Source organism: Silene latifolia, chromosome 5 (genome assembly GCF_048544455.1).
Source record: "Silene latifolia isolate original U9 population chromosome 5, ASM4854445v1, whole genome shotgun sequence".
NCBI lineage: Eukaryota > Viridiplantae > Streptophyta > Magnoliopsida > Caryophyllales > Caryophyllaceae > Silene > Silene latifolia.
In genome coordinates, this window is record NC_133530.1 from 3,394,937 (window position 1) to 3,409,746 (window position 14,810).

The 14,810-nt window shown below is 34.6% G+C and overlaps 2 protein-coding genes across 3 annotated transcripts; both read right to left on the bottom strand.

Moving 5' to 3' along the window:
- Nucleotides 1-289: 289 nt before the first annotated feature.
- On the bottom strand, nt 290-4,165 carry LOC141656428 (uncharacterized). The gene is made up of 3 exons (XM_074463313.1): nt 3,893-4,165; nt 2,596-3,105; nt 290-1,159 (listed from the first exon to the last, which is right to left on the bottom strand). The coding sequence occupies exons 2-3, from the start codon at nt 2,984-2,986 to the stop codon at nt 621-623; spliced, it is 930 nt and encodes a 309-aa protein (XP_074319414.1). The 5' UTR covers nt 2,987-3,105; nt 3,893-4,165; the 3' UTR covers nt 290-620.
- Nucleotides 4,166-9,915: 5,750 nt separating this feature from the next.
- LOC141656430 (uncharacterized) lies at nt 9,916-14,769 on the bottom strand. 2 transcript variants are annotated; one of them, XR_012548505.1, is made up of 11 exons: nt 14,546-14,769; nt 12,738-12,851; nt 12,106-12,216; nt 11,952-12,014; nt 11,707-11,820; nt 11,469-11,618; nt 11,306-11,383; nt 11,012-11,233; nt 10,624-10,914; nt 10,458-10,570; nt 9,916-10,359 (listed from the first exon to the last, which is right to left on the bottom strand). XR_012548505.1 is itself a non-coding variant. In XM_074463315.1 (11 exons), the coding sequence occupies exons 1-11, from the start codon at nt 14,696-14,698 to the stop codon at nt 10,297-10,299; spliced, it is 1,368 nt and encodes a 455-aa protein (XP_074319416.1). In that variant the 5' UTR covers nt 14,699-14,769; the 3' UTR covers nt 9,916-10,296. The 2 variants fall into 2 exon arrangements, 1 of the variants encoding a protein (XP_074319416.1); XM_074463315.1 differs by having other exon boundaries at nt 10,458-10,550; nt 10,708-10,914.
- Nucleotides 14,770-14,810: the final 41 nt, after the last annotated feature.

The following is a 14,810-nucleotide window of genomic DNA, read 5'->3' on the forward strand; positions in this document are numbered from 1 at the left end:
ACAAGATCACTGTATTTGTCGGTGATCGATCACTATACTTATTACTTAATGACGGATGCTTAAGATTTGGACATTAATAATCCTCGACTTTTACACATAATAAATACATAAATCATAAGTCGGAAATTCGTTTACACGACCCAATAAATTCGATCGGTCATTGTTTTTGGTGTAAAGGGAGTCGTGATTAAGTGCATATGTATTGTTGATTATGAATATCATCACTTATGACTTCACCAGCTAAACTAACCGATATCTGATAAATCTGATCATGGTTTCGAAAATAAAATTTCCCAAAATTTAGTTCTACTATAATGATTAATATAGTAGCATCAAAAGACTACTAGTAAGTATACATTTCAAATTTCCAATATTTACAATTTGAAGTTTGAACACCTATATAGTGATCATGCCATTCCTCCTAACAAAGCTTGGATTTTCGGCTTCGCCTCACCAATATTTATCTCTAATTTTTCCGAAATACATATTTGTATTTTCCGCAACTAAACCCGATTTAGCGGAACTTGATATGAAATAAAATCACCCGTCCCGTTCTCATCCGGACTCCGATTCTCGATTTTTCAAAAACTCCCCTCATTGTTTTCCAACATTATGATTAACTAACACAAATTATGGCATCTCCAATCAAGCCTAACTTCTCCAGCATAAGCATGAACATTGTAATTATAACTAATTATCGGACCAACCGTAATTTGTTGTTGTTGATAACACGGTTTTCGAAACGACACAATATGACTACTCACCATATACGCCGTGACGCGTTCCGACACCCGAATTTCCTCCATTCGTAACTCTTGTAGTTTCCTTACATATTCCGGCACATGTTGTAAGTCCCAAACTACTCCTACCCCTCCGGGTTTCAACACCCTTACCATTTCCGCCACCACCCGCTCCCTCTCCTCCTTCACTGTCGCCGCTCGTCTAATTGCCGCCCCAGAGACGACCACGTCGAAGTAGTCGTCTCGGAATGGTAGTCGTTTTACGTCACCTTCCCGGCATGTGACATACTCTTGTACACCTTCTTGGCTGGCGGTTCGTAGCGTTTGCATTGTTATTGATCTCTTTTGGTCCAACCCGACAACCCGTCCAGACGATCCTTGCTTCTTTAGTTGCAACGCCACCGCGTTTAGCAGGATTCCTATACCGTAATATTTTCATTAATTCAAATACTCATATAAGACAATTGTATATACATAACAGCTTCATTTCATGTTATAATATATAGATTACAGTCTTTTATAAACCACTTTTTGAAAATTAAAGGCCACCGTATTTAGCAGGATTCCTACACCGTAATATTTTCATTAATTCAAATACTCGTATAAGACCGTTATATATACATAACAATTTTGTTTCATGTTATATAATAATATATATACAGATTACGGCCTTTTATAAACCACTCTTTGAAAATTATAGGCCACCGTGTTTAGCCAGATTCCTATACCGTAATATTTTCATTAATTCAAATATTCGTATAAGACCGTTGTATATACATAACAGTTCCGTTTCATGTTATATACGAATTACGGCCTTTTATAAACCACTTTTTTAAAATAACAGCCTTATATAATTTTCAAAAAGTGGTTTAAATTAAAAAAGACTGTAGTCAATAATTTTCTCTTAAATTAATTAATTCGGCCAAATTATGGTTAAAAATCACTATCTCATCGTACCGTGACACTACCACAAAAAACCAAATTGATACTACTATCAGAAAAAATGAACACAAATATTATCCTACAACTAGTTGTATAATAGCTATGTACAACCGCGTCAAAGTTATCGAGCTCTGACACAAAGTTGTTGAGTTATTTTACAAGTTATTGAGCTATTTTACGAAGTTATTGAGCTTAATAATTATTTAGTTAAGCTCAACAACTTTGTATCATAACTCGATAATGTTGTTAATAGAGCTCGACAACTTTGTAACAAAACTCCACTACACTGAATAAGTTGTATATACAACCGGTTGTATAATACATTAACTGAAAAATGAAGTCATTCCGTCTCAATTATTTATTTTACTTTTTTTTATTCTTTGTAAGAGATGTTATAATCAAAGATAGACAATTAATTAAGGATGAAGTAAAGTCCATTAATTATTCAGTTATCAATAATAATCAAATTGATACTACTATCAGAAAGTCATTCCGTCTCAAATATTTATTTTACTTTTTTTTTATTCTTTGTAAGTGTTAATCAAAGATAAACAAATAGAGTAACACAAATTCTTGTTTGTGACGGCACATATCCGTCACTCTTGAGTGACGGATACCATTTTACCTCACAAAGTACCCACTTTTTCTCTCTCTGCAACACTATTCATGTGGTCCCCTTTCTCCACTAACCCATTTTGTTACCATTTTAACTTACAAAATATCCGCCACAAATGGTAACCCGTCACAAGGGAGACCAATTGATAGAGTAATTAAGACAAATGGAATAATGTCCATTAATTACTCATTTATCAATAATAACACTAGTAAAATTATACGTAAAATAAAACTATATTACTCCGACTCAGCTGCAAGTATTAAAAACGTAATAAAATGAAGTGTCAAAGTGTCATACCTCGACCACAACCAACATCGAGAGCGATCTTAACATTAGACCAATCAGTAACAGAGGAAAGCATCCTCTGCGCGATCTCCCACCGTAGCGGCACAGCCGAATATAAAAAGTTCGCCGCAGCGAACAGTAAACATATCGCGATCAAGGCTGTGATGGACCCGGTCAGACCGGCAGCAAACCGGGCTGAACCGGCCGGAAGTAACATTGCAAAAAGACGGAAATTTGACAGCGCAGCGGCGATTGGGGAAAAGTATAGTAAAAGAAATACGGCGAGAATAGTGAAAATAACAGCGTGGAATAAGAGGAATAGTAAGGTTTGCCATTCGTCCATGCCGTATATTGCGTAGATCTGTGCCCAATCTCTGCTCCCTTTCCCCATTTTAAGGACCATTTTCGCGGTTTTTGGTTTTCAGTAAGTCTTCTGAGAAACCGTCTTAGACTGTAAGTAGCAAGCGAATGATATCAAATCAAATCAAAATATTTCCAACACCATTTTTGTTGTTGTTGTGCCTGTTAAAAAAGTGATCAAATTAGATTACAAATTAATAATTTTGTTTAAAATTTTGTTTAATGCTCCGATCATTTATTTACGTGTTTTATTTAATTCTCTGCATTAGGTATTTTAATCAAAGTTAAACAATTACACATAATAAAAGGTAAATGATGTTAACGAATTGCACGCGATCATGCTCCAAAATACAGAATATAAAAGATAAACAAATAATTGGAACAGAAGGAGTAATTACGAATCGTAAAAAAAATAGTGTAAATTGATACTATCTCTATTTGATTAAGACATTTATTAAAAAAAAAATTAAACACAATTAAAATCAGGAAATAAATCAAAATCTATTCTAAAAAGGATTGCTATTAATAAAACAACAATCTCAAGAATTTGTAAGTGCTCAAAATTAATAATTTTTCCATTGTAGAGGTAAATACAATCAGTTTTATAAATTTTAGTACTACGTTACTATATACGAAATAAATTCATAAATCGCAAGATATATTTCCAACAAATGAAAATGCGATCATCACCTAATTCTTTTGACCGTAAAATGAGTCACAAGGACAATATAATACATACTCGGCACTATATAATATAGGGAGTAAGGGATTCGAGGCTGAAACCTAACCAGTAGGTTAAGACATTTTCGGCATTATCTGGTAACTGTGACGAGTATTTTAGTCAATCCAATACATTTTGTAACCCAACAAAGACAAATAGATTCAATGTAATATATAAAAGGTAAACAAATGACTGAGACGGAAATTGTAACATAAAATGCGATCTTACCTCTTGATTGTTGTATGATTTTTGAGTTTTTTTTGGTATGAATGTGAACAAGTAAAGAGAACTCAAAAAAAATCAAGATATAGAGAGTGGGTGACTCGATCTTTTGTGATTGCCAGCTTTTACGCAAAAAAAGATTTAAATGAAAGACGTCAAACGACGCGTTTAGTACAATAAAGGGAGGAGAAATGAGAATAAGAATAGTGTGAAGTGAGTGAAGTGTGCACGTTGAATTGAATGAAGTAATGAAATGAAGTGTGAAGTGTTGGATGATGCTCTTTGGATGTGTGTGGGGGTGTGTTTATATACTTGACATTTCCGGATGTTCCGGATTACCCGGTTCGAGATATTTCCGAGTTCACAAATTCTTATCTAAATCGGTTATACGAGTATCTGTTTTGAATTTAGAAAGGGTCAAATAGAAAGGATAAGACAAAAGCAAAATGCATGAAAACTACTTTCTCTGTCCAGTCATTTGTTGTCTTATTCCATTTAAGGTGTCTCGGTCAATTGTTGTGCTTTCTATTTTAGGAATGTATTTGATGAGCAATTTAATCGTTCACACCCCATTTGGACCACTTGTGATCTAATAATTGCTCCCTCTTCTTTCCTTAATCTTTATGCCAAATCAAAGGACAATAATTGACAGGATTTGTGGAGGAAGTAGTAGAAAGTTTATCTTATTTGTTCAAGTGGTGTTATTTGACTCGTTTTAATATTAAGACGAGTATTTCAGTATTAATTGGAGTTGTATTTAGAAAAGAAAAATAAATGAAATTGAAATTGATTTATGTGGATGGAGATTAAAACTGATTTGTTATAGAATCAGTTTTGATCTTTGACCATAACAAACTCTTAAAAATGATGTATTCTTTTTATGGAAGGTCATCTTATATTGATGGGTTTGCTATATAAAGACGGATATTTAAAATGACGGTTTTAAAAAGGAAAAATTGAAAGTAGAAATGATTCATGTAGATTGAAGATCAAAACCGATTTTATTAGGCATAAAATCAGTTTTGATCTTTGACCATAACAATATCTAAGAAATGAGGTATTTTTTTATGGAAAGTTATCTTATATATGTTACTTTACTATATAAAGACAGACATTTAAAATGATACTCCGTAATTTTAAGGGATTCACATTTAAAGCATGAATGGAAATAAATTACGGAAAATTAAAATCATAATTTCGAAATATTTAATGTCATATTCTTTTGAACTGAAACTTTCAAACCTGAATTAGTTTTTATATAATCAAAATTAATTTAAAAATTTAATCTAAATTGAACTGAACTGAATAACCTGAAATTGAAGTCCAAAAAACAAGGCATTGGTCCAACAAAGATCTTATTTTCCCAAATTAACTTTTTTGTTGATTCAACCCCACTTCCGAATAGGAGACGTTAATTAGGGAAGTTTGTTGAAAAGTGAGAGTAAATTATGCTAAGAATGTGAAGTAAGTGTGACGATGCCTAAAATATTTGAATTTAGTAAATGGGTGCATTTTAAGTCAATCGAGAGAAGTGGACTTGATGTCATGTGGTGTGGGTAACCCAATTTTAAGACATTTCGTAGTAATTAAATCCCAAGATTGCGAGGTTTTAGAATGGAATGCCGACAATTAGAACATCAACATACCCTTGGTTTTTGTTTGTTTCTAAAGTTTCTTGTAAAATGGGGAATTGTTAGAGCATGATTTGGGAAAACAATTCAAATTATAGTAATATTATTCCTTGTTTGATGATATTGGTAGATGGGTCGATAGTGCACGATTCATTTGGTTATTAAATCCGACTAAACGTTGTCAAAAAAAAAAAAAAAAAAATCCGACTAATATTGTACTCCCTCCGCTTCAGTGATATGTTTACACTTTCTTTATTTTGTGAGGGGGAAATAAAGGAAGTGTAAACATATCACTGGAACGGAGGGAGTATATGTTTTAGGCTTTATTTTTCGGTTAAAATGAGCTGAATGAAATGAAATGAAATAAATGGAGTTGAGCTAAACTGAATAAAGTTGAAGAGTTAGGTTGAACAGACCTGAGATGAACTGAATGGAGTTGAGCTGAATTAAACAAAATTAACCTGACGTAAAATGAGCTGAAATTATGTCAGAAAGTATAGGGTATAAGTGGTTGAGATTTGTGATTGGGATAGTTTGAACAATAAGTTTCCTAATCTCAAGTTTCAATCTCCCTCCCTTGTATATTGCTATTATTAAGGTATAAAACTATTACTTGTGCATCAATCATCATCTTAAGTTATTTTTTATTTTTATTTTTGACAACAATAAACTGTGATTTAAAGAAAAACGTTTTACAATACAAACATAGGAGTACCTGAGTCACCTAAACTACTAGAAATCCAGGTACTCGCACTAAAAATACAAGAGTAGCAACCATTACCTTAAAGTTGCGGTTGATTTAATTTGTTTTCTAACAATAGTATCAGAACCTGATGAGTGATGATTCTGAGGTTAATCATGACCTTAGTCATCATGTTAAACTTTAAGTTCAGCGAATTTTCTCACAATTTTACTGACCTTATGTAATAGTAAACTAGTGCCTCCTCTGACACAGATAAAAAAAACGAAATCCAATAAACCCGTTCAACATGCTAAACCCAATCACCAACCGATGTTCGAATCTAGCTCGTATTTGATCATTTATAATTGTCAAAATAATTCGTAAGTAAACTACTTACAAGAATCCAAGTCAGTGAGTTTCGTACATTTGGAAGAAGACAGAACCAATTCTATCGCTTGTCAATAAGAACCTTAAACAAGATTCAAATCAACAAAATTATTACACGATTTTAAAATGTTTAGAATGTCCTTTAATCGATTAATTATTTAACACGAATTATTAAGGCTCCGTTTGGTAAAATTATTGAAAAAGCCTTCTGAAACCCGAAAAGCCTACCTAAAACCCGAAAAGGTGAATCGAAAAGATAATTGAAAATTACGACGCGAAAAAGACTGATTTTTATTAAAACTGTTTGGAAGACTAGCTGAAAAGGTAGCTGATATTTGGTCAAATGACGTAAAAGGACATGGCTTATTATTATTATCATTTATGTTTTTATTATTATTGTTGTGTTATTGTCGTTGGCATTATTAGTAGTTAGAAGAAAATGTAATTTTTTTCACTATAATTGCACAAGTCTTCAACATGCTTCAAATTGACGGAAACAATAATTAAAATATCACGATAACGTAAAAAAAAAATATCAAACGGTATATCATCAAAAAATGTATTTTATGGATACGAAGTAAGTTTTCTATTAAACCATACATAAAAATAGTTAATTAAATTGCACCCTGAATTAAAGTATTGATATTATCACGGAGGCTATTCATTTCCGTAGAAACTCTTTAATTGGGTTTATTTGTGATCATAATATAAAAAATAATAATATTGGAGTAATATATAAGAAGTTGAAGGGTAAAAAAGGTAATCAAAATATAATCAGGTACCTGAAATCCCAAATGCTACCCTAGGTAGCATTTCATTTCAGGTACCTTTTTTGCTATAAAATGCTACTTGCCAAACGCGTTCAAGAAAATAAGCTACCTGGAAATTTTGTCAAAAAAGCTACTTCGATGAAAAAAGGTACCTGAAATGCGCTACCAAACAGAGCCTTATGAAGGGTAAGACAATTGAAAAGGACAATACTATAAATCAGAAAAAATAAATTATTTGTTGAGAAAATGTGTGAAGTGTCATTAAGTGTGATGGTTAAGTTCCTTAGATTTAAGGGACAAGATAATAAAGACTTGAGGAATCAAATCTAATGACCCAAATTATATTAAAAATTATAATCCACGTAAAGCAAGTTTGTTCACTAATTACCGGTTTTCAAGCCTGTTTCTTCACTTGAAAATGACGTTTCTCTAACTTCTTGACTAGTATATCGTACTATTTTCAAATCTTCTTTTCTTCCATAGAATCCATCGTACAATATTTCCCTATCGAAAAATGAGATAATGCTATCGAGTATCAAGGTATTAATGTGAACGTGCGATATTAAGTTTCAGTATTCTTCTCATTTACTCTCTTTATTTTAAATTTTAATAAGTTGATTTCGCTATTAAGAATATGAAGCAGGAGAATCTTAAAAGAAATAAAGTCCGTATTCCACAAAAAAAATGAGGTACCAAATATAAAAGTATAAAAGTTTGGATTGAATTTTATTGATAAAGCTTCTAAATTTAATCACCAAAACCGAAGTCCCAGTTCTGCCGGTTCTCGCATTTAAGACTAAACTGGGCCTTAACCACCCTTATATATATGGGACAGTTGACGGTTTGTAGTGCTTGTAAGTGAAATGTAACTTATTATTCGTATAATTAAATGAAGAACGCGTAATGTTAATAGTAAATTGATAGTCTAGGGAACCCGTTATACTAGATTAGTCCTGATTCGAGTCTAGTAAGACCACCGAGATGATAAAACTTTCCCTCATTAATTTTAACACTGTTGTATTTTTAGAGCTCGAACTCAAAATCTCTAGTTAAGTTAAAACAACCCATCACGTAAAATTGTCTCGTTACCGAGACTCGATTCATGAGGTTATTAACCCATTGTGTTATTAAGGAGGGTGTTAAATTCAAAATTCAGATTACACGGAAATTAGTGGGGTGATGCATGGGTTTTTGTATTAAAGCAAGATAAGTGGGTCACCAATGAACGGAAAAACGCGGCAACTGGCTTTAAAGTTCAAAGAATTTGTGATGTGAGCTAAAGTGGTCGACTATGGTGGTGTATTTTACTCCGTCCGTTATTCTCATACACAAAATCTCATATAAGACCGTCTAATATAAATATTAGGGATATTTTATATGGTACCCCTTAATTTTTCGAGTTTCTACATGGTATCCCTACATTTTTTAGAACATACATGGTACCCCTATTTGTTGTCATTATCACTAAGTGTACTTCTAAACTTTATTTTCCGTCAATTAAACTCAGTTTTAGGCGTTAAGTGATTACTTGGACGCGTAACCAAGTTTGTCATTTATCATCCCATGACATAAGGACTCTATTAGGCTCAATATCCATCTTTGGACGTGATAATTTGGCAAGGAATCAATAAACTTTCCGTCAAAATTTTTTTAGCCCATATACATCAATAAATATTAGGATCGAGATGGATAATAAATGACAAGTTTGGTTACGCGTCCAAGTCATTACCTAACGCCTAAAACTGAGTTTAATTGATGGAAAATAAAGTTTAAGGATATACTTAGTGATAATGACAATAATTAGGGGTACCATGTATGTTTTAAAAAGTGTAGGGGTACTACTACCATGTAGAAAGTCGAAAAATTGAGGGATACCATGTAGAATATCCCAAAATATTAAATAAATCAAAATTAATTATTATTATTAATTTAACCCATTTAAATGAAAAATTAGTTATTTATTAAACCGTTTTACAAACTTCTTGTGCACACCGCTTCACCGCTTTATACAAGAATCTCGGGACATGATATTGCGAAATTAGTTAGTCTCCTTTAGACAGTCTGAACTTAAAACGAGAAAAATGTCACCATTTTATAATAAAAAAGACCATTTAATGTTAAAAAGTTATAACTAAAATCGTAACTTTATAACAATAAACAGATAACTTTTTATCAAAATAAGTTCACATTTTAGCCATCTTAATTTCAGACGGATAACATCAGTCTGAAAGGAGAATTTGCCTAAATTGTATAGTTTACATTTCTTATTATTATAATTGGCTTTATTTTTTAGGTGATTTAAAGGCACATTTTAAGGGTATCTTAAATTATCTGGGCACTTTAAGATTGTCTGCACCATGTTGGATTCTTTTCATATTGTTCAGTTATTAGTTATTACTGGTAAAAGCATTTGAACAAAGTATAAAATTCTTCCACTTTTCAAAGGTATTTGTTTTCTTTTCTAATCGACGGTAGAGCTCATAGCCTAATGGTTAAGACGAGGATCCAAACATAGCAATGTGTATGGCCCGTCAATTTAAGACACTCATATGAATCCGATTTATACAACTCATTTTATAACTGGGTAAATGATATGCGTTCATACAACGGCCTTACACAAAACTGATAGTCGACATTAAGTATTGAACGCATGAATTTGTAAAGAAGACGAGATGAGTAGTCGACGTCACCTTCAACAATTTCGTCATGGATGTGGATGGGACATTATAACTTCTTGGCATGTTGCGACGATAAGGACGACTGATGAAGGTCAACTAACAAGGTCGGAATCAAGGTGATACAATACGGTTCCATTGTCGCGCAATCACTGATTGATTTCAAGACGAAACTCCAATCGGCCTTAAGTTGTACGGACTAACCAAATTGCCTCGCTTCAGTCGCTTGTATTTATGGGACTTTCGCGGGGAGAGTAAACCGCTCCTAGTGTACGGATTTCAGAACCTCTCCGAGAACCAGTCCCCATTGAGTCCAATGCGTACCACCCTGCACAATATCGAGAAGGACGAGAACAGCCTAAATTCAGCATTCTTTAATTCGTGGTTACAGTGCCTTATGCGCGAATGCCAAAGAAGAATGAAAACCTGGCAGAAGACAGCAAATGGGTCACGGAGCGGTCCATCGCATGACAGCTCACTGGTACTCCCGTCAATGAAGGTTCCGTCAGCAAAGATCACCTGAACAACCACAGTTTTTTCTCATTAACGCATCATCGTCACAAGTGCTTATGCAAGCCAAAGACGCTCAAACGGGAAAGAAAGTTACAATTTCTGATATCTGATATAAAAAAAACATACAAAAACTCAACGGACGAAGTTAAACACTTAAACATACCTCTGATGCGTATCCTGCGGTGGCTCCAGCCACTGGTCTAGTATAAGAACTCACAGGAGAGCTTCTTTGCACAGCCTCACAGAAAGCAATAAGACGTTCTCGATTTCCTAGCTGTACTGCTTGTACAGTATCATTCCTTGGAACTCGAGGAAGTGGCTGAACCTTAAACCCTTTCGATGACATGACCTCGGCAATTAAAAGGGAGCCCTACGAATAAAATAAAAATATATAATTGGTAGAAAGACGACAAAGTTAAAATTTTAGAAAAATAAAAAACGCTAGAATGTTCTGCGATAACTGATACCTTTATGGCTTCCCCAACCATCTGAGGTGACAGGAACAATCCCTGAAAAAATGTGCGCATTATAAATCCAGGAGTTGAGCCACAATCAACCCCGAGTCCTGGGGCAGACAAGTGAGCTGCAGCTGCTTTGACCCACTTATCCCTGCCAGCGACATAACCACCGCATGGTGCAATGGTCCCGCCTGGATTCTTTATCAAACTTCCTGCAACTAGATCTGCACCCTGTCAATAACTAATTAGACGGTTTTTCCTCTCCACGTTCTATTAATACCGACAGTAAAGCTTGCAACGTACCACCATTGGAGGTTCAATAATGTCTACAAATTCTCCGTAACAATTATCCACCATGACTACACAGTTTGGATTCTGCATCTGCATGCCAAATAAGAATCAATTATCGTATTCCCTCTTTTCTTTTTCTTTTTTTCTAATTATTTTGCTAGACGGCTAGATCTACCTTTATCATCTTTATAGCTTTCCCAATCTCAGTCACGCTTAAACTGCGACGCCACGAATATCCACAAGATCTTTGTATGAGTGCACACCTTGTTTCAGGTCTGATAGCAGTTTTCAATCCGTCCCAGTCAAGCCCACCATCCTCAGCAAGCTGGTAAAAAAGTAACGCATAAATCATCCGCGTCTTAAAAATTCGTCAGATAATAGAGACAAAAAGAAGCACAGCAAGGATATCCTACAGGAAGTTCTCTATATTTGACTCCAAAGTCTTTCAGAGATCCAAGTCCGTTACAATCACGCTTGCCAATGACTTCTTCCAAAGTGTCATATGGAGCACCAGCAACTGCCAAAAGCTGAAAATTTGGTCAGTCTAGAGCGCACAACATAAACGAATGCTTTGAACAAGGGGAAGTATAGAAAAATACGAGTTTAAAGCAAAAATCAAACAAAGCAATAAGATAGAGCAAAAGAAAGAGAAACTAACCTCGTTTCCTGGCCTCAAAATAGCAAACAAGGCACATGTGATAGCATGGGTACCTGAGAAAAACTGGTGGAAATCGCGATCATATTGGGGTGAGCGCAAAATACAGGAATGAAGAACCAGAGATGAGTAAATATGTAGGAAATGAAAAGAGAACCTGTGAACGAACAATTGCAGACTCAGCACCAAAAATTTCAGCAAATGCCTGGTCTAATCCTTCACGTCCTCCAGCTTCGTCGTGGCCATAGCCCGTAGATCCAGCAAAAAACTGTACAGCATGGAACATAATGTACAAGTAAATGATATTGCTGATAAATTTGATGTCCCAGTCTCCCAGACAAGACAGCTAACTACTGAAACATCAAAACGGAAAGAAAATAAAATAGCTGACTAAGCCACACTAATGAAATACAGTAACTCAATGCAGATCAACAATGAGGCACGAGTCCCTGAAATTAATACAAAATATAATGTAGCGTTTAGCCATCACCATTTCGTCAACCAAGAAATGAATCTAGGTGTGCCGTTTGCGACCAAATTGATCTGGCAACAGCAATATTTTTTTTGGTAATGTTTAGAGCGTATCTGAATGTCCTCACCTCATTCAGGGAGCATATCTGGGTCATGATGCTACAAGCGCAAGGCCATGTAAGATTCATTATTTGTTGAAGGAGTACAAACTTAATTCTAATGCATAGGCGGGGCCGCGAGGGAATGTATACTTGCGTCACAACACAGATATAAGTGTTAAAAACAATCAGTATCTACAAAATGAAATTTTATACTCACATGAGAGCCAACACGAGCATTCTGAAAAGCTTTCATAACACGAGAAGTATTATGGGCAACCAAATTATCAATATGCCTAAACTCTGCGTGCAGCGATGCCACTGCATTATCAACCTGAATCAATAAGATCAAAATAGATTTCGTTGTAATTTTTAACAGAAAGTCTGTTCCAACTTTCAAACAAACTCCAGGGCAGAACTACAAGATATTACGTACTATATAATATTAATACAATACAAGAGTGGGTAAAAATACGCGATGTGAGGTTTATGGGAGCTATACAATGTTTCTCAGGCTCACTGAAAAAATTAAAACAGACAAAACTAAGTCCAGCAAACATTCAGGCCAGAGGAAAGGAACATCAAAAAAGGTGAATGAAGGTAAGATAGGCGCGCAACCATCATTTTCGCCAAAAACATACTCTCCCTGACCCAATTTAATTTCTTTCTTTACAAAAATGGAGATTGGATCACAGGCAAAAAAAAGACGGGAAAAGGCAATGATAGACGGTGCAGGCCGTGTATACCAACATTGTAGGGAATCAGGAACCTATAAGCACAAAAGATAAATCTGGTAGATGATACATCTGTTATTGTAATTTCTAGCTCCCTATCTGTTTTTTAACACCAAATGGTGAGGATGATTGATGAAGACTGCACTAAAGAAGTCGAGCTCAAAAAGCCAATCTGTCAGTTTTCAACAGGTAGGCATCGCTCAAGGGTAGAACTTTCGAATCAAATTTGAACAAAATGTAGGAGCAACAACTACTTGCAAAGAATTATTCCACAAATACATGCATCCAAATGTCTCCCTGTGATTCACTCAACCACTTTCTTCCACTCAAGAGAAACTTGTAAACCCATAAAACCAAACACAAGCAACAAAAGTTTGGCCAAAATATATCAAAGTCGTAATCTTTTTACCCTAAATACATGCATCAAATTTCCTCCATACAATTTAACACATCACTTAAACCTCATTCCCTGATGAGAAACAAGTGAAGCCATCAAACCACATATAAAAGTATCAAACTTATTCAACACATCACTTAATTAATTACTGAGTAAGACTATTGTACACCGTACAGCAGGTTTTCTATATGTCGAATATTTCATTTACTGATAGTAATAAGTGATTGTTTAACCAATCAAAAGGTCCTCACAGCATAAGACGGCCTTATTCTATACTTTGCGACTAATAAAGATAGACCAATTTTTTTTCTTTTGGTGTCAACTGTCAAATGAGGCGCAAGACAGTACAATATAGGGGGAGGGGAATTCAAAATCGTGACTTATTGTCGTCTTAACCACTAGGCTAAGACCTATTCGGTAGATAGACCTAAATATATCAAAGTTGCAATCTTTTTACCCAAAACTCATGCATCAACTTCACACCATACAATTCAACACACCACTTAATCAAACTAATGAGATTCATCATTTCATCTATACCCACATTCACTCACAGGGGGAACCTAGCTAGTAGCAAAGGGTAGCACCCGCTACCCCAAATTTCCAAAAAACGATAAAGATTATCGATTTTTGCTACCCCAAAATTCTTAAATATAGAGCTTAATATAAGTATAAAACAACATTAGAAAAATCCGCTACCCCAAAATTTTATTTCTAGGTTCGCCCCTATCACCCAAATACCAAATTAATCAGTTCATTAGATCAAAACACGAAACATTACTAATAAACCATCTGGGTATCCATTCAAATTAAAAAGTATACACATGAACATAAAAATTATACACTAAATTATGTAAAAATAATGGAGAAAAAAGGGGTGAAATTGAAGAGTAATACCTCAGGAACAAAGGGACTATGGAGAGTAGAAGAAGGATGAATATGAGAGGAAAGAGAAAGTGAAGAAGGTGAGCTTGATGAGATGGCTTTAATGGAGTTTAGAGTTCGCGGGAATTGAGGCTTTCCTACTAATGGAACTCCAGATAAGGCCATCTCCTTCTTCTGCCTAATGCCTATTATGCTCTAGTGTCTGGAGTTGGAGTTCGATAATCTTTGTAATTTCAAAGTATATATACTCCCGGTTATGAATTCTTATTTGAGACGG